The following is a 26,594-nucleotide window of genomic DNA, read 5'->3' as shown; positions in this document are numbered from 1 at the left end:
GGCTTTCCTATATCCCCCTAGGAGAAAAGTAATTACATGAGGCATCTGCATAAAGACACAATATACTTAATGGTCATTGCCATTCGACAGACCGCAGCCAAAATATTATTAATGGTTCGCAAACACAAATGTTATACTGTACACACGCAAGCATTTGAGCACGCACGCAGGCACGCACGCACGCACGCACGCACGCACGCACGCACGCACGCACACACACACACACACACTCTCATCAGATGTTATTGTTATTCCTCACTCACTCTGTGTCCCTTGTTCCCTGGGAGACCTGGCAGTCCGTCAAAGCCCCTGTCACCCTGAGAAGGGAAAAAAAGGGACCCAAGAGACTGAAGAACAGGCATACAGAATGCGCGCACGCACACACACACACACACACACACACACACACACACACACACACACACACACACACACACACACCACACACATACATACACACACACACACACACACACACCACACACACACAGACAAGCATCTCATACGATATCAGACTCAATCCATATCCCTACTTTCTCACATGCACGTACACACACACACACACACACACACACACACACACACACACACACACACACACACACACACACACACACACACTGTCTGAGGCAGTAAAGTGTAGGAGAATTGAGATGCTGTCCCTGTGGACTCTCCCATCTGCCGTGCGTCTCTTGCTCCGAGTCTGGCTCAGGCTGGGAATGGGAATCAGAGATTAGCTGGAGGTCCTGTTCTGCTCTCTGCTAAAATGCTGCTTTGACAGATAAAGACACTGCTGTTCTCTCAGCCCTAGCATCAGGGATACGTTATTTATTCAGTAAGCCCTTCCTGCAGCTGTTAAGTATTGAATTGCTGGCATTGTCAATACATGTAATAAACTTGGGCCCCGGATATCTCTAGGCTCATTCTTCAAGTGAAAATGATTAGACTTAATTTAACAACTTCCTGTGCTCAACCATTGAAGATACTGTTGCTCACATTAAGTGAAGGCACTGAGATACAGAAAAAACACACACACACACACACAAGCACACACACTTATGGACACTTGAATGAACAGACACATTCATTTACAGTGTGGCACACACAAACTGGAGGAGGGAGGTTTCTGTCTCCACACAATTTACTTAGATTTTCACCGCCACACTGCGGTAAAATGTGATTATATGGAGCTTACCTTTGACCCTGTTTCCCCTGGTGCTCCACGAGCGCCGTCTGATCCTGACCGCCCCTGAGAGAGACACACACACATAAACACACACACACAAACACACACACACACACACACACACACACACAGTTTACAACAAACACAGCCAACTCTGCAAGTGAAGTGACAGGTAATAAAGAATGGACGCCCACATAAACAGTATACTGTAGAACATGTCTAAAATGCTTTAGTCCACTAGGAATAAGCAGTATTTGTTTTTAAGGATGGCAACATAGCCTTAGTCCACTAGGAATAAGCAGTATTTGTTTTTAAGGATGGCAACATAGCCATAGTCTCACCCTCTTTCCTAACCTCCCATCAATTCCTAGGGAGCCTGGCATCCCACGCGGACCCTAAGAGAGAAAGATATATAGAGAGAGATATATATATATGTAGAGAGAGATACAGTAGAGAGAGATAAAGAGAGAGAAAGAAAGAGAGAGAGAGAGAGAGAGAGAGAGAGAAAGAAAGAGAGAGAGAGAGAGAGAGAGATGGGAGAGAGATGGGAGTGGATGAGGGGACAGGACACAATCAATACAACAACAAAGACAAAGACTGGTGCATTATGGGGTAAAATCGCAGTGGTGTAAAAATGCAGTATATTCTCTTACTACTGGGCCATTGTCTCCACTGTCACCTTTGAGTCCAGAGGCACCAACAAGACCCTAGAACACACAGAGATAAGGCTCAGAGAGTCATACCACACATGGAGCTCAAATGTTTCTGCTCCCATGGGCATATTTCACTGCGTCACAGTGGTGCAACAGTCAAAAACAAATTAAACTGATGCTGTACAGTGGTTGTGAGTGTATTGTTTTAAACGTCAAAATGCAAACTCTGGATCTTGTTAGCTGTTGCAATGTTGGATTTACATAACCAAATGGATAAGTTCTTCTAGTTTTCCCTTCTGTATAGTTGTCTAATGTTGGTGGGGTATATTCTATTCTATAACATACTAAGGATTTCTTGATTACAAATATTTAACCTTGATAATGTTACTCACCCATTACTAAAATGTATATTAGTTTGCACTGAATCTGTTTTAAGGTGCTATTTTATCTCTATTTTTGTATGATGTATTATTATTTTGAATAAACATACATTCCTGTACATTACTGTACAAGTCCCAATTCAGAAAGAAAAGTACATTTCTGATATATGAATGAGGCACCATGTATGAAATGCCTCCCTTCAGATTCTGTGTGAGTAACCTTATATGAGAGGTGATTACTTAAGTTGATTCTCACAGGATCAATTGCCCCTATAGCTCAGTGGGCTTAAATGATAGAAATAGATAGAAGTGTGGGTATTTACTGTCAGGTTCAAATACTGCTTGTGTTCAAATGGAGCCCCTTCAAATGTATTCCAATGGCTGTCTTTCTCCCAGAAAAAAAAGAGAAAGGAACAAGAGAATGAACTACTCTCCCATGAGTGCTGAATACACAATTTGAATATCAGCACACCCACACACCACCCATCTTTCCATAGCTCAGTGACTAGAAAAGTTGTTAAGTATGTGGGAGACTGGGGTTCAAATCCAGTGTAACATGCATACTGTACTCATCTGGTATGGTCTAGACTTTCTTACTATATATTGTATATGGTAGCCATCAAGTTCTGAAGTGTGCCATCAGAATGGAGCTCGTTGAACTTAATTTCCGGTTCATGCCAAACATCACCATTCATTTTTTCTAACAGCTAATATAAGCATTGTGTGACATATACACAGGCTTACAGTTTCTTGTACGTTTTCTTGTCCAACTAACTAGAGTTCGATTAGTATTTCAGTTAGCTATCTACAGTGCTTAAGTTAGCTTATTGATTTTCAAGTTTTGACTGATTGAAGAATAAACGGTACACAGTGTGTAACACAATGCTTATATTAGCTATTTGAAATGAACTATTATTAGCTTTCTGACTGCCTTATGATCCTAAAATAACTTGTATGAGACGATGTTACCACATCCTACTTCACATCACCTCAGGTGAAGAGAGAGCTGGGGAAACTCCGCACCAGGAAGGCTGCGGGCCCTGACGGTGTGAGCCCGAGGGTGCACAAAGTCTGCGCGGACCAGCTGTGTGGAGTACTCCAGTACCTCTTTAACCTGAACCTCAGTCTGGAAAAGGTCCTATCAATGTGGAAAACATCTTGCCTGGTACTGGTACCAAAGAGAAGGAACCCCATTGCTTTGAATGACTATAGACCGGTAGTCTTGACATCCCACATCATGAAGACCATGGAAAGATAGGTGCTAGCACACAATGAGGCCCCTGGTGAAGACATTCTTGGACCTCCTGCAGTTTGACTACCAGGCAGACATTGGTGTGGATGATGCCATCATCTACCTGCTACACAGAGCTCACTCCCATTTAGATAAGGCTGGCAGCACTGTGAGGGTTATGTTCTTTGACTTCTCCAGTGCATTTAACACCATACAGCCCTTGCTACTTGCGGATAAGCTGCTGATGACGCAGGTGGACTCCCCCATTGTTTCCTGAATTACGAACTACCTGAAAAACCGGCCACAGTTTGTACGGCTGCAGGGATGTGTGTCGGACTGGGTGGTGAGCAGAATTGGCGCCCCCCAGGGGATAGTTCTGGCTCCCTTTCTCTTCACCCTCTATACCTCGCACAACACTGATACTTGCCATCTGCAGAAGTTCTCGGACAATTCTGCTATTGTGGGATGTGTCAGTGGAGGTCAGGAGACCGAGTATAGAGGACTGGTGGACAGTTTTGTTGAGTGGTATGAGCAGAACCACCTGCTACTCAATATTAACAAGACAAAGGTTGATGGTTGTGAACTTTAGGAGGACTAGGGTCCCCTTGTCTCCTGTTTCCATCCAGGGAGAGGAAGTGGAGGTGGTCCAGAGCTACTTGGGGGTGCACCTGTACAATAAACTGGACTGGACTGGTAACACAGATGTCATAAGGTGTCATAAGGTCATTCGGCTTGTGGGACACAGTACTGTAGATAGCAGAGTAGGTGGAGATAGTGGATGAGTAGTACTTTGAAGTTAAGGGCATGTCACAGATCAATAAGGTCTCCTACCAGTGGTCCTGGTCGCCCTGTGAGACCCAGTGGACCTGAAGGTCCTTTTAATGATATCTGCAAAAACAAGAACGAGTCAGCACTCAAAGTCATTTCAAAGGAGCTGTAGTGTTGCAAGTACTTCAGTACAATGGAGGAGTCACAGTAGGCCAACTAGTAGTCATGTGGACTACCTTGGTTTGCTGCAGGATGGCCTGTGCTTGAGCCTCCTGGGCTGACACCACAGGCCCCTTCTGAGAATCCCCACCAAATTGGAACTGAAAACAGAAGAGCGAAGGAGTGAGGATACACACTGCAGATCTCACAGAGGCTGCTCTTTTCCATAGCCTTTTCCTGAAGTGTCCACTCATTCACACCCCCTGATGCATTTTTAAAGCATTTGATTGGTGACAGGGACTAGAGCAGCTGTTCCCAAACTTGGGGTCAGAAAATCTAACTGACCTCTATAAGATTTGATCAATAAGATACACACACACATTTTAATTTCATATGAAGACAAAACAATGTCTGTGTATTGCACCTGTAGCCGATATTGCAGTGTTTTGGGCTTCAAATACAAACAATTAGAGCGTCTTTTAGGCGATTAGAATATACTTGGACATGATTATTATGTGTTGGCATAGCCCACAATCAAGTTGTTGGGGTTACAGGAAATTCTTGATGTCAATTTGGGATCACGAGACAAAAAAGTTTGGGAACCCCTGGTCTAGAGGGAGTCTCCACCACATTTCTCACACCAATCCACTCGTTTTAAATTCATGAGGGGGAGTGAATGTGTTCACACTTCAGGAGGATGGGTAGAGCATCACATTATTGGATTAACCAGATATGATTGAAGTTCAATCTCACAGCTCCACCTAGTGGCAGAGAGATGTTACTGCTCCACTTAAGGACAGCACACATACAAGTGAACGTGAAACAAAATGGGAGTGTGCAACAAAGAGATCTCATGGTTTTATCATGGGAGTATCTCATCCTTACTGGTAACATCAGCATAGTGCCTGGAGGACCTGGTATCCCATCTGCCCCAGCCATACCAGGACGTCCTGAAGGACCCTGAGAGGGAGAGAGGGAAAGAAAATGAGAAAGGGGGGGGGGGGGAGGTTTATCAGTCATGTGTATGGTATGTGTATTTATACAGTGTGTACAGTAATGTATACACATGCCAGAGTGCTCAAGTGAGTACATGAGACTAAACAGAGGAGAAATATCCCTACAATCTTATCTCTGTAAAAAAACACTCTCCTTCCATGTCCTGAGGGCATGTCACTCACACTCCGGTTGATATCAATTACCTTGTCTCCTGAGAGCACACAACTAGGATTTGATTATTTTTCTGCACGGCACGTCTAATGTATAAGCACCACATAAAGTATTAAATACATGAGATAATCCTGAGCTGTCAATCACCCGGCCTGTCCAAACAATGCAACCCCTCTAGAGCATAAACAAAAGATACACACCCTCTCAACTGGAATGTTACTACAATATCTATCACATGTCAAACTGAATATACTGTGCTACTGTGTTATTGTATAGCATGATACAAACTTCAAAGATTTTACACAGAAACAGCATTTCAGATTGTTTCTGTTTTAGGACTGCAAAAGAGGTGGGGTGATTGTCGGTTTGAAGTGTTTGTAAGCAACAGAGCGCTACCAGTTAATTGACCTCTATATCTTTTCCCCAGAACAACATCATTAAAAAACCTCAACATCTCTGAAATGACTGAGCATCTGTCTGCGAGTGTCTGTGGGAGTGAGTTAGTCTACAGGGACAGAACAACAAACACACACACACACACACACACACACACACACACACACACACACACACACACAGACACACACACACACACACACACACACACACACACACACACACACACTGCAACCGAATAAATGAGGTCAAACCCAGATGAGTCATACAGTAAAGCGTCAAGGCCACAGCCAGGTCACAGTGTCTCTGTGGACCGTTCTCTGCTCAAACTGAGGTCCTGGTCCAACCCAGAGCAATATCCTTCTAGACCCCCGACTGTGGGGGATGGCCAGACCACGGTCATGCTAGCCCTGAGGACCACTCTCTATGGGGCTCTGCCTGGTCCTTAATCCACCAGAGAAAACACTCACCAAGTCACCAGTGTCTCCTCTGGGCCCAGCGGGGCCGTTTGGTCCTGGTTCGCCTGGAAGACCCTACAGAAGAAACACACACAGTCAGCACTGATGTGCTAAAGTGTAGCAGGTTTCTACCCATTCGAGTGGTAGTATAGTAACACAGAGGTCAGGTGACTTACCGCTGGTCCTGGCAGGCCGTGAGGTCCTTCCACCAGTGTGCCCTGCACAACAACAGAGATGTTCCAATAAGACACAAATAATACATACCACAGAAATAACTAGCACAACTAATGCAAAGTACAGATCATATTCAGTACATGAATATTGCAAATATGATAGACAACCATATAAATAACATGACCAACATTTGGAAGACTGTGGTATGGGTCCATAGATAAGATTGTAATTGCCTGAAATGTATTTCAGATGTGCAATAAAAGGATGTTTTTTAAAATGATAACCTTGAACTCACCGGTTCGATGATGGCAGGCTCTCCCTTCTCCCCTTTCACTGCTCTGGCACTAGCCTGAGGAACAGGCAGACAGACAGACAGACAGACAGACAGACAGACAGACAGACAGAAAAGACGGATAGACAGATGGACGTATGAACAATATCATATTGCCAATGACCAGGTGGAGGAGACACAGCAGTCATGGTGTGAGTTCAGTTGTATAGTGTGATAGTACTGTAAATGACATACCTCTCCATCCCAGGTCTCAGCCCCTTCTCTCTCTGCAAAGCCGTACCCATCCTCGTATATCTCATACTCCTCATACTCCTGCTCCTCGGTCTCATTCTTGTAGTCCTCGTATTCAATAGTCTGAGTCCAAATTACAATTCAGCCATTTTCTACAGCTAAACATATAAATTCCACCTCACAGTTGCTACAAGCACTGATAGTGCTGAGAACAGACAGACAGGCTGTTTGATACAGTATATCTATATATCTATATCTATATCTATCTATACAGACAGACAGACAGACAGACAGACAGACAGATAGACAGATAGATAGATAGATATAGCTCATTTCCTTATAGAATATATATATATATATATATACAGTATATACTGTGGCACAGTATAAAAACAACTTACCTCGTACTCTGTGACATTGGGGCCCACTGTTACCGAGGAGACGGAGAGGTCATCATACAGATCACTGTAGTCAAAGCCATCTTCATACTCCTCCACCTCTGGCTTTATGGCTGGTCTCTCCTCCTGCACATGTGCAAAGACTATCAGCTCAAAGTCATGGTGACCACAACCATGGAGACAGAGGGCAAAGTGGTATGGCACATTGTGTGACATTGGCACTGCCCAGTGCCTCCAGGTCACAAGCAGTCACAGTGTAGTATGCTAGGCTAGTTAGCAACTGCAGCACAGATGAGATTATGGTAATACATGAAGCAAGCCTCTGAAGTGTGTCGTTAACTAGGGGTGATAGAGTACTTCACAACCAGGCGGTGATGGCAGCATGACATCGCAGCCATTATAGCATGAGAATGAAAATGAGTAAATTGTGCAGATTAGCAGATGATAAGATATCATGGAAGGCAATGTTATTTTAACTATCTGCTGAACTGTGGAAACATTACATTTTTCATGAAGTGAATAAGAATGCTGGAGGCATATTTATAGCTATACATAATGTATCATTTCAAACAGAAATGTTAAGTTTCACAGTGATGTTTAAGGACATCACCTTAGGTGAACTTCAACATTACAGGCAGACTAAAAACACAAGAGCTCCATACCTACATACCACACATTCAGATTGTGTCCTGTACAGTATGTATGTATCACTACAGGTACTACAGAAAGACAGGAAAAAAAGTGTTATGCACACAAACTAGAGGAACACAAGACGTTATGTCTTACAACCCATAAACAACTGTTGTGACTATTGAATTACAGTTGTTTATGTGGTATAATAACCACAGTCTACATTGGATTCTCTACACACTTAAACTATTCCTAGAGAAATTAATTCTCCATGTTCCATGAGGGCCTTGAAGGAGGTGATGGTTAGGCTGGTGCTGGTTAGTGGTCTGAGTAAGCAGGTTGAGAGGCATTTGAGGTGAACTGACGGTTAGGAGGTATTAGGGGAGTGCTCAGTTAGGGATGAGGTAGGATGGAGGGGGGAGTTCTAAGTGGTAACTTTTCAGTCTACCTCCTTCGTAACCACTGGCTTAGGCAGTGCACTGGGCACCACGGAATGGGCCTCAACTTCAGGCTCATGTGTGAGCATCTCTGGGATAGTGGTGTTCTGGTCCAGGGTCTCGGTTGAGATGGCAGCTTCTGCAGTGGACAGTTCAATAGCAGGCAACACAGTGGCTTGGAAGGGTAATTCAGGCAATACTGTGGACACCCCAAGGAAACCCTCCTCTAGAGCCTCCATTTCTTTTCTCTTCCTCCTGGATTCCTTCTTGCCCTTGCCTTTCCTCTTAGACGACTTGTCCCTCTTCTTTTTGTCCTTTTTGCCATGTCTGTCTTTTTTGGAGCGTTTCTTTGGTTCTTCTGGCTCATCGCTTTGCATCATGAGATCAGATTTAAGTTGAGGGGTCTTTTGAGAGGAAGTAAGGGAAGGAGTGGGGCACGGACAAGAGAAACAACAATATGGTGAAACATCTGAAATAGACTGTGACAGGAGAGGAGAGGCACGACACACAGATCCTGTAACACCCGAGTAGGGTCAAACACAGTGCAAGGCCCACTCATCCAGCTCACTTTGTATGAGAAAATATAAAATGAGGACATTGGTGCTATTTATTCATCCCTGTTTCCCCCCTGTCAGCACACAGGACATGTTTACTCATGAAGGTCAGAGGTCAGTTTTTTATGATTCTATTGATGTGCTAATTCTTGACTTGCTCTTGACTTAAGAGAGTAAATACTGTATGTGTTTTATAGCATTCCCTACATCTCTTACTGGTATTGATAACCTTTGTAGGAGAATGTCTGTTAAAGACATTGAGGTCATTTCGTAACATTTGTAAATAGGGTCAGTGAGTACAATGGAAAGTGGGTCAGTAGAGTCATCAGTGGAGTGATACTTAAGGTCAGGAGATGGAGCTTGTTTCACAGCTGTAGTTCTGTAATAGCCAATTGGCTCTGAATGGCCTCACATCCATGGAGCATCTGAATGGCCTTCACTGGACATCCCTAGAGCATGGTCAGGGACTGGACGCAGACGCAGCCACACACGCACACTCAGCGGGGCGTATGAGTCTACACCCACTCAGAGAACTCTGTGTTCCTGGAGAACCTGACAGTTTCTCCCTGTGGGCCGCAAGAATCAATATCACTGTCTCTCTCATACTCATGCTGTCTCTCTATCTGCAATGACTCTTTCTGTCTCTCGCTCTTCTGTCTCTCAAATGCAGTCTTTCACACACACACACACACACACACATACACACATAGAAATACAATAATTCATCTCCGGGATTGCTCTCCCATTGTCCATGCAGGCCGGTAGAGGGGAAGAGCTGTGATATCCTGTGAGATTTACGGCGCCCCTGGCTGTGTGTGTGTGCTCAGGCTGCAGAGCAGAGTACAAGTCCTGCCAGAGGAACACCTGACACGGCCGAGGGAGGGATGCTCCACTGCTGGCTGCATATCAAAGGAGAGGGAGGAGCTTCCCCCTAGCCTGCTCCTCCTGAACTGAGTGATGGCTCACTCTGGCCTGCCTCTCTTAACTTTATTCGTGTTTCTGTACGGGCCCCCTTTGGCTGAGAAGACTGGCTGGTAATAAATTATGTGATACAGGGGCTGGGTAGGTCTCTGGCACACACAACTCCATTGATATGCATGCTTGTTCTTCTCTTTATTGGTTGGCTGAGAAACAAGGGCTTCTGAGAGAGCAGCTTAAGAGCCAGAGCTGTATAGGCCCTGTAAATGTCTAAACATGAAACTGTATCTTAGAAATCTTGAAGCCAGATTGAGTCAACACAGTGCTTATCCAAAGAGAGCTCAAAACCATGTTACTGTAGATTCAACACTCAAGCTGTCCAGACATTGTGCAAGACAAAAACATTCTCAGCTTTCGGCAATCAAATGATAATGGTGGGACATCTGGGTTTTATTGAAATGTGGAATACATGGCACTGTGTTTTATTTCAGTTGTGCATCATGTTCATCTACCATCATGTTGTGTCCTCGAGCACCCTAGAGTCAAACACAAGGTGACCTCGAGCACCCTAGAGTCAAACACAAGGCGACCTCGAGCACCCTAGAGTCAAACACAAGGCGACAATTTATACACCAGCATGTTCATGAAGAGGCTCAAGTGTATACTGTACTGTACATCCAAATATATAGTATGTACTGCTGTATTACATGACCACAGGAGTGTGTGTGTTTGTGTGTGTGTGTGTGTGTGTGTGTGTGTGTGTGTGTGTGTGTGTGTGTGTGTGCGTGTTCAGTGGGTGTCTCCCCCTGGTGGCAGGAGTACTGACCTCGTAAAGGTCCTGGGCCTGGCTATTGTAGGGCAGGGGGTAGTCACAGTCAGGGATGTAGTGCAGGCAGTAGTCAGCCGCAGCCTGGGGGTCCTCCAGAATCAGCAGCTGCTGGATATCTCCCTATCACACACAGAGACAGACAGACAGACAGACAGACAGACAGACAGACAGACAGACAAGCTTCATGTTATATAACCATACAGCCAAAAAATAAAGCAGCAGAATAATTCCATCACTTTGACAAAAATACACTGCAAAAAAAACAATCTATACTGGCAGGTTACAGACGACAAATGCTGGAGGAAAAAAATAAAAATGGCTGTGGTATGCAGGGTAAAGTTACAATGACAACACTCATATGTGAATGTCTTTCATGCATAACATGGCAAACACAGTAGTACGGTGACTGCTACTGTGACTTCTCTGTTCCCAGGGTTCTACCAGAGTGCTGATTGTGTACCCATAACAGTAAAATACTTCCTTCTCACTCATCTGTCAAGACCCTTCACTTCCCGTCCTGCCCCAAAGGGCCAGGGTGTGTGTATACATAAACACACACAGAGACAGCCCTCCTACTGCCCACAGAACCAAAGCCCCAGACTGTTACTGACCCTGCTGGGTCCATACACATCATCACCTAGCTCTTTATTTTTGGATGACCTTAACTCATTATCAAACATTCATGCGTCACAGAGGACAGGTAGCAGCATTTGTGATAAATTGAGACAGATTACTGTAACTCTTTACAGGTGCTTGTAGCTTCAATGCAATCTCTCTAATTAGACTAAATGGCCAGAGGTGGGAGAAATCAACATGGCTGTCCTTCCTCCCAACATTCACACACGCACACGCACACACGCACACGCACACGCACGCACACACACACACACACACACACAAACCTCCTCACAAAATGTTTCTGTACATAAAGTACACAAACACATTCAGAAATAAACAGAAAGTCATATGCACCTATAGAAACATCCCCCACTTCCCCCACCACCTTATAACCCTGTACTCCATGTCCCTCTCAGCTCCGGAGCCAGATGGCACAGTATAAACATCAGATTCTACTGCAGCCCCTGTCACACAAAATACAGAGAGAGAAAGACTGAGCCCTCAGCCAATTCAATCCCAGCCAGAGATCAAAGGGCCTGTTCTACCTTTGGTTAGTGTCCCTCCCCCAGTACAGCAGGCACCGGCTGTCCCCCTGCACTGCAGACATGAGGAATCACCAAGCCCATTCCAGTCATCCCTATCTCCATTTGCACATCATAGTGGCTCTGACCATTTGAAGAGAACAATGTGCGGATGACCTCGGAGCCAGTCTGGGAGAGGGGGAATGCCAGCTCTGGAGTGCATACCCTGAAGTGTTCAGCTTCATTGGATAACAGAGGGCTTTGAGTGTTGGGAGACGCTGAGATGTTGACGTGTTCTCTCTGCTCCCCATTGTCTAAAGGTGTAGTCGCCTGAACATCAGTGTGAATGGAGTCTGGCTATCTGTTATAAGACAATGCTCCGCTCCCCTGTCTGGTGGTGACGTCCAGTGAGGTGCCAGCCAGCCAGCCAACAGTCATAGCACCCAGTCCCAGCCTTGTTAGTCACCCAGACAGACCTTGTTAAATCCCCAATGTACTCCACCTCTTCTCCTCTAATGAGGTCTCACTCCATAAACACAACTGGCCCTCCTATGAATCATCACCGACCTGTCTAGGGTGAATACGAGTTCACGAGTCTGTACACAACCAGCATCCCCATTAAGACACCTCACTACAGACAACAGAACTACTTTTTTTTTGCTCCCTGCTTGCCTGAGGTGCAACAGATGCTCAAGACTGAGCAAAAACATCTGAATGCGACCAGACAGAAATCATTATGAAGGGAAAACGCTTCAACAACAGACATTGAACGGTTAAACATGTCTCTGCTTTCTTAGTAGTTGTCCATGAGATTCCTTGATCAAATCTGTGGAGTGAATTAAAACCACCTTTGACATGACACGCTTGACAACATAGCGTCTCAACGTGTAGTCATGCTACAGTACAGTTGTGTTTTTCTTTGTTAGATATCTAGACAGAAAGGGTCTCATTTCCTTCGCACATTAAACACTGGGCTGGATCATATCTTAGTATTGGAGTGCCAGGAACACACAAACAGGGCACAGAGAGGTCAGCGTGCATTCAGAGTTGTGGACAGTTAAATGTTTGCTTTAGTGTATGTGTGTGTGTGGGTGGGTGGGTGGGTGGGTGTGTGTGTGTGTGTGTGTGTGCGTGCGTATGCGTGTGTGTGAAGGAGCACAGTGTTTGAACAACTCCAAATTTCTCCCCAGTTCTTAGTCATTTGTAGGCAATCTGGAAGCAATAGGAGCATTAGAGGCTGACCACAGTCCCCAGGCTCCCATGCTGGGCTCCCACGCTGGGGGAACAGGGCCGGAAAACAGGCCTCCCATCCCCCCTGGATCCCACTGGAACAAGGGCCTGGGAACAGGCCTGAGAATCTCTAACCTCCCCTGGTACCAGCCTCACCCAGGTCACACACACCACTGACCCACATTCACTCCGAATGGAAAACAACAGTCAGTCAGTCAGTCAGTCTCACTTCAAGAGGAGCAGAGAGCACATGGATAACTGCAGAGTATTACTCATCATCACAAATGCGCCAGGGTTTTTTCACACTGTGGAATGTTACATTTGGGGAGGGGGAGATGAGATCTTCTGGGAGATCTTCTGGGATCGTCTTCTACATTGGGGGACTAGATTCTCAAAGTTGTTAAATAGTCCGATTTTACTGGAGAGAAACATTGTTTAATTGGAGTAAGTCACTTGTTAAGTGTTATCAATAAAAGAGTGCCTGTAAGATGGGGGAGAGGGATATGAACGTGGGTGTGGGAGAGGAATTGAGAATGACTTATGGCGTGGGAGAGGCAATTGAGGTAAAGTTAGGACATGGGAGGGATTAGGGAGGGGGGAGGTTACTGTGTAGGCATGGTTAGGGAGACTGAGTTCATAGGGTCACTCCTCATGAGTGTACATGAGGAGATGGTCTGTGTCCTGTGAGTACAAGGACATCTGGTTTTGTTAAGGAGAAAGCGGAGAATGCTGAAGTGTGTGTCCATTAAGCAATTAGAGACTGTCAATAACCCTCCCTCTGTACTTCTCCGAAAACCTGAAGTACGTCGAATTTGGGGGGACTGCAAGGTTGGAATGGTAGCTCCCCCTCCATGTCTCTGTCCAATGCAAAGCAGACACTGCCTGAGGACATGGTGAGAGATTGGACTTCTGCTTGGCTCCACTTTGACCGGTGGCCTAGTGAATTAGAGTGGAGCTGCAGTAAGAATGACAATGGCGTAGGGGTTGCATATTGTCATGGGAGACACAAAGAATGACTTTATGAGAAAAGGTCACTGAAATGAAAATAAAGGAATTGGAGCTTTTCCCAGAACTTGATTCCCAGCTTTAATTTTTACTGTGATACACACACACACATACACACACACACACACACACACACACACACACACACACACACACACACACACACACACTGATACACAAAGTACACACTTTTCATTACACAAGCAAATTCACTGTCCACTTTCAGAGAGATCTAATACTACCGCTCTCAGTTTACCAAGACCTCAAACTCATGAGTCATTAAATATGTGACCCTTGACATCCCCAGTTACTCAGGCATAATGAGGACAGAGGCTCAAACGTGTGTCGCCGTAGGGATAAACACTGGGACGAGCAGCAGGAATTCCTCCTCTTAGAGTATCAATCCTCACGACCACCAGGCATGACCGGACTCACACACCGAGACAAATTCACACTCACTCACACACACACACACACACACACACACACACACACACACACACACACACACACACACACACACACACACACACACACACACACACGTCCATTAAAACATCAACACATCTATACCAAACACTGTCACAATCACATAGGCATGGAGGATACAATAAAAGGAGTGTCATTTCCAGGTGAGCATGTCTGAACAGCACCTGTCCCCCCATAGACACACAGTGTAGTCCTCCAGCATCTGACTGACAGCAGACCCTAACCCTAGCAACGCCCCTCTAAACCCCTCTGATCCACACAGAGTTGACCCTCACAAAAGCCTGAGTGAAATTAGAAGCTTTTATCTAAACATAATGAGCTTGTGGCTGGATGTTCTATGTTATCCATACACACACGATACTTCACATTTCAGAGGAGAGAAAAGATCTGAGTTAAAACAAGGTTAGTGGGACCGCCTATGGGTTCATGTCAGCTTCTATTCTGTTAACACAACATCATAATCTTGGTCTAGTGAATAGGTCTCCACAGGTTTAACATGCATATTTGATGATTTGAAGTTCATATCATATTACTGATTCTTTTAATCACCTCCTCTGTGCCTTTGAGGGAGTGAACCACAAGAAACAACACAGCAGCATGCCCTGGCTTATACCACTGCGTATTCAAATGACTATCTGAAGCAATCTTAGACAGATTTAAATAATGTTCAGCATTCAATGAATGCAAGTTCCAACCAATCTAGAGTATTCTTACATCCAACAAGTAGTTTGTGGTCTGTTGCTAATAACCATAAAATATTGCATGTCTAGACCACATGACATTTGCCCCCCCCCCCCCCCCCCCCCTCCCCCCTCCAGGCAGATCCGCTCCTGTCCTGGTGTCGTACCTCAAACACTTCCTCGTCTAGTAGGCGTGTCCCGAACACGGTGACCCCCTCAGTGCTGACCACGGGGGCGTCTCCTCGCAGTAACTCCAGAGTCTGCACCTTGTGACAGTCAAGGTAGAGAGTGACAGACTTGCCCTCCACGCTGTAGGCTATCCTGTGCCACCTGAGGACAGACAACAGAGGTGCAGTTATAGTCAAGAGCAGTGACATGCATAGGTGCTTTTCTTTCCAAAAAAGGGCACCAGGGGCAGGGGGGTGGGGCAGGGAGGTGGGGCGGGGGGGAAGGGGGGGGGGGGTGATGCAAGAAAAAAAAGGAGGGCACTTTGTGAGTGGCAGGGCATAGGGGCAGGGTGTTTACCCCCTTTCACGCCCCCTGTGCATGTCCCTGGTAAAGAGTAGTGACAGTTCTACACTGCAGGCACTGTAAACTGTCAGGTTGAATGGTGTGTTCTGTCTCCCCCACTGAGACTGAACAAAACAGCAGTTCACCAAAAGGTAATAATAGAAGGTTCATGTAGGGATGATTTAGAGGGTAATATACTGCACTAGCTGAGTGAAATCTGGACAGTTCATGCATCAGGCTGAGGATGGGTTTTCTGTAGTCAGATGATTCACTCAGGGTCAAGTCAAGTCATTGACCCTTCATTGAAGGTCATGTGCTCTATGTGTATCCTATGTATATGCTTTCGGGTCACTCAGGGTCAGACAAATTGTATGAGCTGTCTATTGCCTTTTCTCAATTGTTAGGAACATGACTCCTCACGTCCTTTCCTCCGTTCTCCACTTGTGTCCTACTGAACATGCATTGGAGGAGAAGATCTAGGTTCCTGCCCTTACATATTCTCCTCCTCTGGAGGATGAAGGAGAGGACGCAAGGAGTCAACAATTGATAAAAAGGCTTATGTCAGAGTCAAGTAGGGTCATCTTAGGTCAACAGTGATAAACTGTAGACTTCAGGGTCAGGCAGGGTCATGTGGCAGGGAGATGGACAGCTACCGATCAGCCAAATGCATACTGGTGAATCCCACTGGTAAATACAGGTCAACCTGAGATGATAATGTCATAAAGTGGGCAAGGGAAGAAGGGACATCAGTGCTACTGCTACTTACTTTCCATCTGACAGGTTGATCTTCTTGAAGATGGGATAGTGCTCCGGGAAGGGCTGTCCTTGGTGATCCTCATACAGGAAGACAGGCGAGCGGCCCACCTCCAGGCCCAGCTGCTGCACGCCCTGCTCATCGTACACAGACAGCAGGAAGAACTGGCTGCCCTTCTTAGCCCTCACCGTCGCCATCAGAGAGAAGTCCTCAGGGAAGGAGGAGTCTGGGGGAGAGGAGAGCACCGACGTCAGTCACACAGGAGAGATCCCAGCCGTGTGCAACACCTACTGTGCTACTGAAAACAACACATGACAACAAGCTACCAGACATCTGAGCTTAAATCAATGAGAATCATAGTGTATGGTGGAGAGCGCCCTCTGCACTAAGCACTGCTCTACTAAGGAAAGGTCTTACAGTACCTGGTCTCACAAATAATGTATTCCATTCGTCATAAGTCAGTTTGATATACTACTTTAGCAGAGAAATCAGAGAGGTGTGCCTACCTGGGAAGAGCTGTCTGGTCGGTGCGCTGAGCTGAATCTTCTTGTCTATCCTGAAGGCCATGTCCGTCTCCTCCACGCCTTTCCTCCTGGTGCAGAGGCCTGCCTCCATGGACACCCCCTCCATGTCCTCAGACAGCTCCAGGACCCGCAGCACATCAATGGGATCAGCTGGACAGGGGAGAGAGGTGGAGGGCAAGTCAGCATACAGTAATATAGATAACAGTTTTTTTTACCTACAAATATTGAGTTAAGGTTATTCAATAAAAAGGATACTCAAGCCAAGAGATCATTAAATTACACGTTCCACTTTGTCTACGTCAGAATATCATCTGTTTTATACATTAGAGTGAAAAACAAAATAATCAAGAATTTGGACCATAAGGGACACAGCAGCTGCATGCTTTTGTTTTTCAAAGTACACCCTGTTGTGATATGTTGCAGGCTGGCTAAGTGAAGTGATGGTGGTGATTGAGCTAAAGAGCTGCCAGTTTAAGTGGCATTGGAAACCTGTTTTTGATTGTGCTTCCTGCTGCTGGGAGTTTGAGGAGACAGCCCCCACTGAAAAGTGGCTGCAGGTGGCCTTCTGTGGCTGTCATTATGGGATCGAGCCATGGCACAGCCCACTCCATAATCCTGTTACGCTAGCACACCTGACAGCTGACACGTGCCCCCAGCCAGCAGCAACAAGCAACACCATTTATCTCACTCTGCCTGAATACTTTACTGGCATTGATTACGCACATATACAAATATGCGTATCAGTGATAATCCCTGCAAAGAAATATTAAACAGAAGATGTAGATATTCACATTACAATGATAGCCGCTTTTGGGCCTGTTGATAATTGTAATGTGCCTTTAGTTTATGTAATGTTGTCTAGTTGTGTTTGGCCGTTATTCGATTTTCTGTTGATAAAGTGTTGTCCTGAGGATTAGTGTGATCTGAGCTCTGTGCACTAAGTCTCCAGCCAGCTGGTGAAAGGAGACTGTTAAGGGCAAACTTGGCACTTAGCATTCCAGGCATTTGAAATGAGGATCCTAAATTCAAATTGCCCCCCGTAGCTCTCCCCCACCACGCTCCTTTTATTCGCTCTGTTAATTAAACATGTGGAGAGAGTGTACCGGTGCCCACTCACTGCTTACAAGAAAACACCCTGTTACATTTTATTGCATTATTTATTTGCATGGCAGAGGCTTTTTCTTCAGAACCAGCTCAAATCTCACCCACAGAGCCCAATCGCATGGCAGCAACACTGTAAATAAGTTAAGCTGTGAATTAGAGCCAGACTGAAACACAATGGAAAATATCAGGTACTGATTTAAAGGTACTTAAGACAGAGGAGCTTATATTTCACTTTGATATGGAGCCATAAAAAATCCCTATAAATAAATAATTACAGGAGTTGCTCGTTCCGAACAAATAGAACTGTCCAGCTTATGCACAATGAGACACACTAACTAATGCTTCACAGACACTCGCCCACACACAAACATTTATGATGGTCTGCATATCCATCCAAATTGCCTGCTATAACTGTAAACCAAGAACTAAATGTCAATGAATAATTCATCAGGTCAGAGATCCTTAAAAACACACACACACACACACACACACACACACAAAAACAGGTCATAAGGCGATGATGTTTGGAACAGTGTTTTAATCTGCTGCAGCATGGGTCTAATTATCGTAGGCCTTTGGGTTTCAATGTTACAGGCAGAGCACCTGACCACTGTGCTGAAAACATACTAACTCAATGAATGTTTTAGTCCAAATTCTCCAATTCCCTATGCTCTCTTATTCAAACTATCCGATTAAATGACTCATTGTCTCATAAATGTCTCATCACAGCACCAGATGACCCAGTAACTTCATTACCAATTGAATATGATGAATAGAAATGCACAGAAATGTATAATTGATCAGTATCTGCCAGAACAGGGTATTCCAGAAGCAAGAGAAATGTTACCCAACCATCTCACATAGCTCTAACTGACAGATACACTTATGTTTGACATTTGACCCCAACAGTATTTCTCAATACAGTACAGTCAGGAGTCCAAACGTGCAGCACCATGGGGGGAAACAATAGAAAGAGCATGAGACATTCCTCCGTATAGAGGAACAATCTTCACAATGACATGTCAAACAAGACAAAAATTGCAAATACAATGGAAGTCCCATCAACAGACCAAGCAAAGATTGTTGTTCCACAAAGGAAAGCAACTCTTGTCCATTTGATTCACATTTACTGACAACATCTCCGAAACTAATTCAATAATTCAAACATCCAACTATTTTGGGTAGCAATCTTTCGAAACAATAGAGAAGGAACCAGACACATGATTGAGGAGAGATCAGGTTCTCACTAACGGCCAGAGGGGAAGAGAGGAATGGGTTTGATCAGTGCTGGGATAAAAGACTAGGCCCGATAATGCCATACTTCCCCAGACCACAAACAGAGGTAAATCATACACAGCAGTGACAGATGAACCATGCTGCTAACCTCTCGCTAGCCCATAGCCTCTTGTCTCAGAGCCACCATTCCTGTAGGGCCAGCTCCATGGGGGCATTTACACAATCCTGGGGAATGTTCCTCTCCTAGGCTATCTTGTAAAGAAGAGCCCCTGGGCAGGTGGCAGGACGCCATGTGATGTCTGGAGCAGGCCCAAGATCAACATTCGTTCCCCAGCATCGGATCTGTCTCTGTCATCTGAAGTAATGCCAATAATCCCTATTTAATCTACCTGTCCTGCAGCGCTGTTTCCTGAGCCAGCATTACCTGAATCTCATTACATTTTACCTGTGCTTACCTCACCTGTCCCTGTCCTCTGATATACCTCTAGGCCTAACTTGCTTGATCCTTTTTTTTTTTTAAATTTAGCATCACTATATCATCTACCTGGGTCAGTAATACTGTTACTCTGACTGGAGAGATGGGAGTAAGACTGTATCAAACCATGCTGAGAGATAGATACAGTAGGGTTTTTTCCAGTACCACATACTGTAAGGTCAGAGTTCACTTCTACATATTTTCCTTTGCCCAGAGTAGGGGAATAGGGCCTCAGCTTCTAACAATTGTCTGACAGGGCATTGACTGAGAAGACCACTCAGTGCACACATCCCACGTATGACATTTGGGTGTTTCCATTCCATTCTCTCTATGACTCCTCTCCTGGTCCGGCTGTTCAACTCCATGAATCACTCTGCCTGTGTTTCAGAGCAACATGGCTCCCCTACGGCATCACTGTCCACTGCCAACCGTCTGACAGAACAGGCATCAATAGACCCTCTCTCCCTCACAGAACTCCCTCTGTCCACTGGTAATGTAACACAACAATGGTTGCCTAGTGTGACACTGAGCACCCTCTCTGTCCCTGTCCTGTAGTCATATAATCCAGCACCACCTCTGTCCAGCACTACATACATGAGCATAATGTGTTCTCTCTCTTCTCCACAGGGTTCTCTGAAGACATTCCCTCTGATATTACTCACAGCACCTTCACTCCCACGTTTAGTCCTAAAACTTCCCAACAATACTAACAGTGTTAACTACAAACACGCAATGTGAACAGGGAACAGGGGCCAGAATAAAACTGGGCAGAGAGAAATTCCCATAGCATGTCAGACCGCACCCGATGCAGATTCCAGAGGAGAGAAGGCAGTTCCACAGTTGCATTTGGTGAACTGTGTGATGTTTTAAGATATGCATATCACTCCCTTGATATGTATGTATGATGGTAGAAGATCAGCACATGTCAGCAATATGTCTGTCAAGTGTATGTATATGGATGACGTTCAAAATCCTCTACAATCCTTTCATGTTTTCTTAGATGCCACTTTGCATTAAAAGTCATCTAAGCAATATTTATTTGAGCAAATGTCATTGATTAATGATGAGAGAAAAAAACAGATTAAAAAAAACACTGCCACCATCTGTCAGTCAGCCTCCCAGAGGGCTAGACTTAATCAAATTACCCATGAGTCAACCCCTGACCTGTAGGGCATGGGTCGACACTGTGTGGCTAACAGAGGCTCTAAGGCCAGAAGAGAGGAGACAAAGGAACAGACACACACTCAGAATCATGCTAAACACAATCACTCAATCACTCAATCGCTCAATGTCCGCATTCATGCACATTTCTACACACTCCAAAAAACGTTATATTTGACTACAGACACAGTAACACACTCACTCACACACACACACACACACACACAAACACGCGCGCACACACACACACACACACACACACACACACACACACACACACACACACACACACACACACGAAAATACAAAACTCTGCAAAATGAATCAGCAAATAAACACACAGACACACCTCTTACAGTAATAATATAAGACAATTATAACACCCACACTAAAAGTCACGCCATGTTTTTTTTTTTCAATCCTCCCATCTGTGTTTCTGCTCTCCCTCTGTTGTCCTCCCTGTCTGTCACCAGTCTGTCAAACACACAGCTCACTCACAACTAAGGTGGGGCCCATGGGGGTATGAAGAGGAGAGAATCAGAAAGGTCCACCATCAAGCAGGGCAAGGTTTACATGGAGACAGAGGAATGTGCTGTGTTGGCAGAATGTTGAACTGGGAGATTCTGATGTGTATCATGTTGATTGGGCTTCGGAGTTGGGTCTGCTTTGAGTTATCACTGGGAGTTTGGGAGCCGTTCAAGCTGGCGGTTGTGTGGGAGACCGCTCGGAATCCACCGCACCGCTGTGCTGCTGAACTGTCTCCCCGCTCCTCAACACTCCAACAGGTCAGGAGCACGGACACGTGTGAGCCTGATGGATCTGAGCATGTGTGTCCTCTACTGTAACGAAGTATGTGCGTCCCTCTTTTGTCTGCAGTACAACCCCTCTCACAATGACGTTCTCCAACAGGCCTACAATGGTATAAATTGCTACCGCGTAGTTTATGAGTTTTATTATCCTTACCACTGTGATTTGTGTATGTGCTGAATGTGGGTCAGTAGCTAGTCTCAGTGGTGAAGCTTACTGTATGTCCAGTGTGAGCGAATGTGTGTATGGAGCTGACTGCTGTCTGGACACACTTGTTTTGGTTACACATTTCCCTCGATCACACGTCACCATCACATTCTTCTATCACCACAGTTTGTTCTGCTGATGTTTGCTCACTGCATGAGGGCCAGACTGACCAAGCGCTGCTGGGCCCATAGAGGAAACACCTGGACCTCTAGGCCCCTCTCTGTCCACTCCCTAGCCACACACACACACACACACACGCATGCATGCAGACACACACACACACACACACACACGCATGCAGACACACACACACACACACACACACATTTTCCCTGTCAACCCTTTATAATCAATCACTCTCTCAGATATCATAAAGCTGAGGCATGGTTAGAGGAACCAAAACATGACACTGCCTTCATGTACATGCTAAATACACACACCAGAATTTTCTGTTTATATTTGGTCTTCAGTTGTTGCTGGTACTGTAACTTCATGCATTTCCAGTCCTGGTTGATATACAGTGTGTCCATGTTGTTTGAAAAAAAGACCATTAGCCTTTTACAGTTTACTATGAAGTATCAGTGCTTATGGACTCTTGACTGTTTGTAGAACCCGTATCTTTGAGTGAAAACAGAACTTCAGTCTTCAGTATGATGGGACGTATTGTTTAAAATTAGGCTGCCACTGTTACACATGGTTTTGGTCAGATAGTAACTTATATACTGTCTGGTCATCCAAAGGGGACCATGTATGATGTATATGGCTATGATAAGGGTTTGCTATGGTCCATGGTCCTGGGAAAAAGGCATGTATGGCAGCAGGGGAGGCTTGTGGAGGTAGAAATCTGAGGATGGGCTCATTGTAATGCATGGAATGGAATGAGGAATGGTATCAAACACATGTTTGACACCACTCCTAATTCCATTCCATGCATTACAATGGGCCCATCCTTCTACCTCCACCAGCCTCCCCTGTAAGACAGGTAAAGGGATACCACTGAGAGGTCTGTTCATACTGTACTGTATGAGAGGTCTCTATCTGTGTAGAGAAGGCCTCAATTCGTAGTCTGAAAGCAGCAGGAACCATCAGATGCTCAGTAACATAGGGGACCTGGGTCTGGGGGAGGGGGGTTGTTCAATTTCTGGAGGCCAGATGTTTACTGCTCAGCATAGATTTGGCGCCATGAGATGTTTAGTAGTATGTACACATATTAGATTTGGGGGAATTCCAAACAGTTAGCCTAAAACATATTAGCAGCCAAATTCCACATCAACAGAGGACAAAACATGTCTGTTTAAGTTTAAACCTCAGCATAACTATGTTTAATATTTCCATTAGAGGAACGCAACGCCTGTGGCAGTGGAACGAACAGTAGTACTAAGAGGCATCAACTTCTTCCTCTCCTCTTTTTCTGTTTCTAAATTCGTCGTCTTTTTTCATTTGTTTTCATTCGCTACTCATTTGTAGTTGGATCAAAGGAGAACAAGGCTTGCCGCCCTCTTATGGGAGTCTGGTGCAGGATCAGCAAGGCAGCGGGATCAAATGGGACACAGAGAGGGGGCTGCACGCGTGAATTCCCCTCTGTCATACTGCCAGGGCGGGGGAGGCAGGGGGGACGCAAATGTAAATGAGGAGATACAGCATATGAAATAAAAACAAACCCCCTCCTTCCGGAGCCTTTGAACAACAACAAAAAAGTCCATTGAAAAAAAATGTGGATAGGCAGAGGAACAGAGGAGTCACAAACTGTGGACTTGTGCAAGAACGTCTCTCTTCCTGTCATCAAACAAGACTACAAAGTACAGTTTTATTCTCACACAGCACGCACACACACACAGAGCATATGTGAAAACATTCTCACATTGATACTGCTCCATATGCTATCAAACACCATCACATCCTGGACTGCCATGTCGGTAACTCACACTATCCAGCAACACTTTCAAACCATGGCATTATTTTCTTACTTTACTTACTCAAACCATGGCATTATTTTCTTACTTTACTTACTCAAACCATGGCATTATTTTCTTTCTTTACTTACTCATTACTATTACTCATTACAGAAAACCGAAACCATACCGCCAATCAATATCTGTGCTTTTGGTGTTGTATTATTTTTCCTCTGGCATCACTTTCGTATTCTGGTCCATCAATTCCAGGGAATAACTCAAAACACACAAAAAGGTGCATCTGGAAAGTCACTGGTGAAAATGAGACGTCTTTAAAAATAAAACATGTCTGGTGACCAGAGGGTTAACTTTCACTGTTGAGGCATGTCTCTACACCAGGCAGTCTCTACCTGGAGCACCTGCAAGGAAATAGTCTACTGCTGGTCCTAGACACTCGAGATACTACCAGAGGGCGTTCCCCCAGCCCTCGCAGACCTAATAACCCCCAGAGAGCAGTGGGTGGTAGATTAGAGGCCCAAATAAGAGTTCAGACTCTCAGTCCAAATGCTGGTCGTTAAAGGTCATCTCAGGAGATTTGGAGGGCTGGAATGGCACCACACCTGAGAGGTGGGCATGCCCACAAGTTGAGTAAGGCCTCCTGTTATCAACCACAACCATAATCCAATCCAAAGCCGCCTTAACCATTCACCCAGCCCATATAGTTAACCCAGGCTTATAGAGCAAAGAGGGCAACCAAAAGCAGTCCATTCACCATTGGGCATGCATAAGACATATGTTTTCTGAAGCCAGTCAAACTCTAAGCCACCAATTCAATCATTCTGTTTCTTTCATTCAACCTGATGCATATGAATATGAGATACTAATGACCTACATTGTAGTATCAACAACCCTGATGGGAATACAGTATATACTGTATGGAAACTCCATTATTCATGATTAATTATTTCCTAATTTCCTCATGAATAAGACAATAACAACACTGTCATAAATGCATAGACATAACATAGACACATTTGATTATTAATGACAGACAAGGGCTATAAGACAAGCTGTTATGAATAGTCATGGAGCGTTAAGCTACTTCTCTTGTGGCCAAACACCAGTACATTAAACAGCTCCATGACAGGAATTTTAATCTACTCGGGTCGGTCAGTGTTTAGCCATTCACCTCCTTCTCAAGACAACGTTAAACCGTTTCACAGTAAACCGACACTGGTCACAAGCAAACTAGAACATGACATCACAGCTCCAGAGGAGTAAGTCTATTCCCCCTCACAGAAGAAACCTGAAATGCAAACTGTTGAAGCACAATGCAAGAATGAACAAGGCTATCTATGGGAAATTTAAATTCAAACACCAATACGATGCTACAGGATTATGATTAGAATGCAAAGAGAAATGTTGGACAAGCTGAGGCAACAAACACCACAGGCACCGCTAATTCGCTATGACGCACAGAATAGTTATGGAAATATTGCTAAGCGTATTAAAACTAGGATTTATATTTCACAGTAATTAAAAGTCGGAAATTTTCCGAGTGAAAAAAAGAAAAAAAAACATCTAATATCTATTAATATTCTAACGCATTAACGCCTGCTTTAGAGTTGAATCCCGACCCAAAGCAAATCAGTGGACGTGTTCAAACCAGCAGCATCGCTAAATGTCCAGAGAGATTGGAAAGAGAGATATCGTAGATGAGGGTCTCGCAAACATTCTGCATTGTTAACTTGAGGAATTTGTTCACACCCAATAACGTTTTCTATTGTTCTGCAGAAAGTCTCTCTGTGGGGTATCAGTAAAAATGTGTCATTCACAAGTGCCAAACAACCCAACACGAACTTTTATCAACAAAGGACACGAACTTTTATGTACAAAGGGAACTAATGCCACCTATTCTTGACAGTCCGTTCAATGAAACGACAGCCTTTTTAAATTTCTTAGCAGGTGTATTCCGCCAAATACTTTACCAGCTAGTGTCGTTGTTGCGTGTAGTAGGATAAGAAATAGCGGTATTATCCTGCACGCCGCCGTCCTCTTTAAGCAGTCCATCTTTCAGAGCAGAGACCCCCTTGCCTCCGCCACACAACTTTATGATACAAAACTAATTGTGAAGGAACTAAGCAGCCATGCGTAGAGTAGTGAAGAAACCAGTGCGGCGCTCGAGACCACTCGGTCTGATGTTTCACTTGTTAGTTAGAGAAGTTTTTTTGGAGGATCCTCTCCTCTTCACTCTGTCCCTCTCATTCAATTTCTCGCTCTCACCCTCCCTCACTCCCTCTCTCCCCTCCTCCCCTCTCCTCCTCTGCCCTCCCATAGGACGGTGTCTCGCGACTCTGGGGGAATGGATGAGAAACGGTGCCTCCAGAGGACACACGTCATAAATCACCAGCTTCCCTCTGGTGAGCGCACGTTTATTACTCCTGATCATCTCTGACAGCATCTCGGCGCCTACACCATGCTGGTGGTCGTGTCATGTTGGCAATAATTAGAGATTTGTGG

General features: G+C 44.9%; 1 protein-coding gene across 1 annotated transcript in view; it reads right to left on the bottom strand.

The window, feature by feature from the left end:
- col5a3a (collagen, type V, alpha 3a) overlaps positions 1–26,266 on the bottom strand; it is a 47,080-nt gene extending 20,814 nt beyond the window's left edge. The window contains exons 1-19 of the mRNA XM_083676462.1: positions 26,063–26,266; positions 17,175–17,342; positions 16,681–16,894; positions 15,572–15,734; positions 10,859–10,981; positions 8,572–8,964; positions 7,497–7,619; positions 7,099–7,218; positions 6,868–6,921; positions 6,575–6,616; positions 6,411–6,473; positions 5,263–5,337; positions 4,455–4,538; positions 4,282–4,338; positions 1,840–1,893; positions 1,528–1,581; positions 1,196–1,249; positions 264–317; positions 1–17 (exon numbers count right to left, since the gene is read on the bottom strand). The exon at positions 1–17 is cut by the window's left edge and continues 37 nt beyond it. Of these exons, the coding sequence (XP_083532588.1) occupies positions 1–17; positions 264–317; positions 1,196–1,249; positions 1,528–1,581; positions 1,840–1,893; positions 4,282–4,338; positions 4,455–4,538; positions 5,263–5,337; positions 6,411–6,473; positions 6,575–6,616; positions 6,868–6,921; positions 7,099–7,218; positions 7,497–7,619; positions 8,572–8,964; positions 10,859–10,981; positions 15,572–15,734; positions 16,681–16,894; positions 17,175–17,342; positions 26,063–26,144 (1,994 nt within the window). The 5' untranslated portion in view covers positions 26,145–26,266. The remainder of the gene's footprint in view (positions 18–263; positions 318–1,195; positions 1,250–1,527; positions 1,582–1,839; positions 1,894–4,281; positions 4,339–4,454; positions 4,539–5,262; positions 5,338–6,410; positions 6,474–6,574; positions 6,617–6,867; positions 6,922–7,098; positions 7,219–7,496; positions 7,620–8,571; positions 8,965–10,858; positions 10,982–15,571; positions 15,735–16,680; positions 16,895–17,174; positions 17,343–26,062) is intronic.
- Between the last annotated feature and the right edge of the window lie 328 nt (positions 26,267–26,594).

This window comes from Argentina silus, assembly GCF_951799395.1.
Source record: "Argentina silus genome assembly, chromosome: 9".
In the NCBI taxonomy this organism is placed as follows: domain Eukaryota; kingdom Metazoa; phylum Chordata; class Actinopteri; order Argentiniformes; family Argentinidae; genus Argentina; species Argentina silus.
Note: the sequence above shows the minus strand (reverse complement) of the source record. Positions and strands in the feature narration are given on the sequence as shown.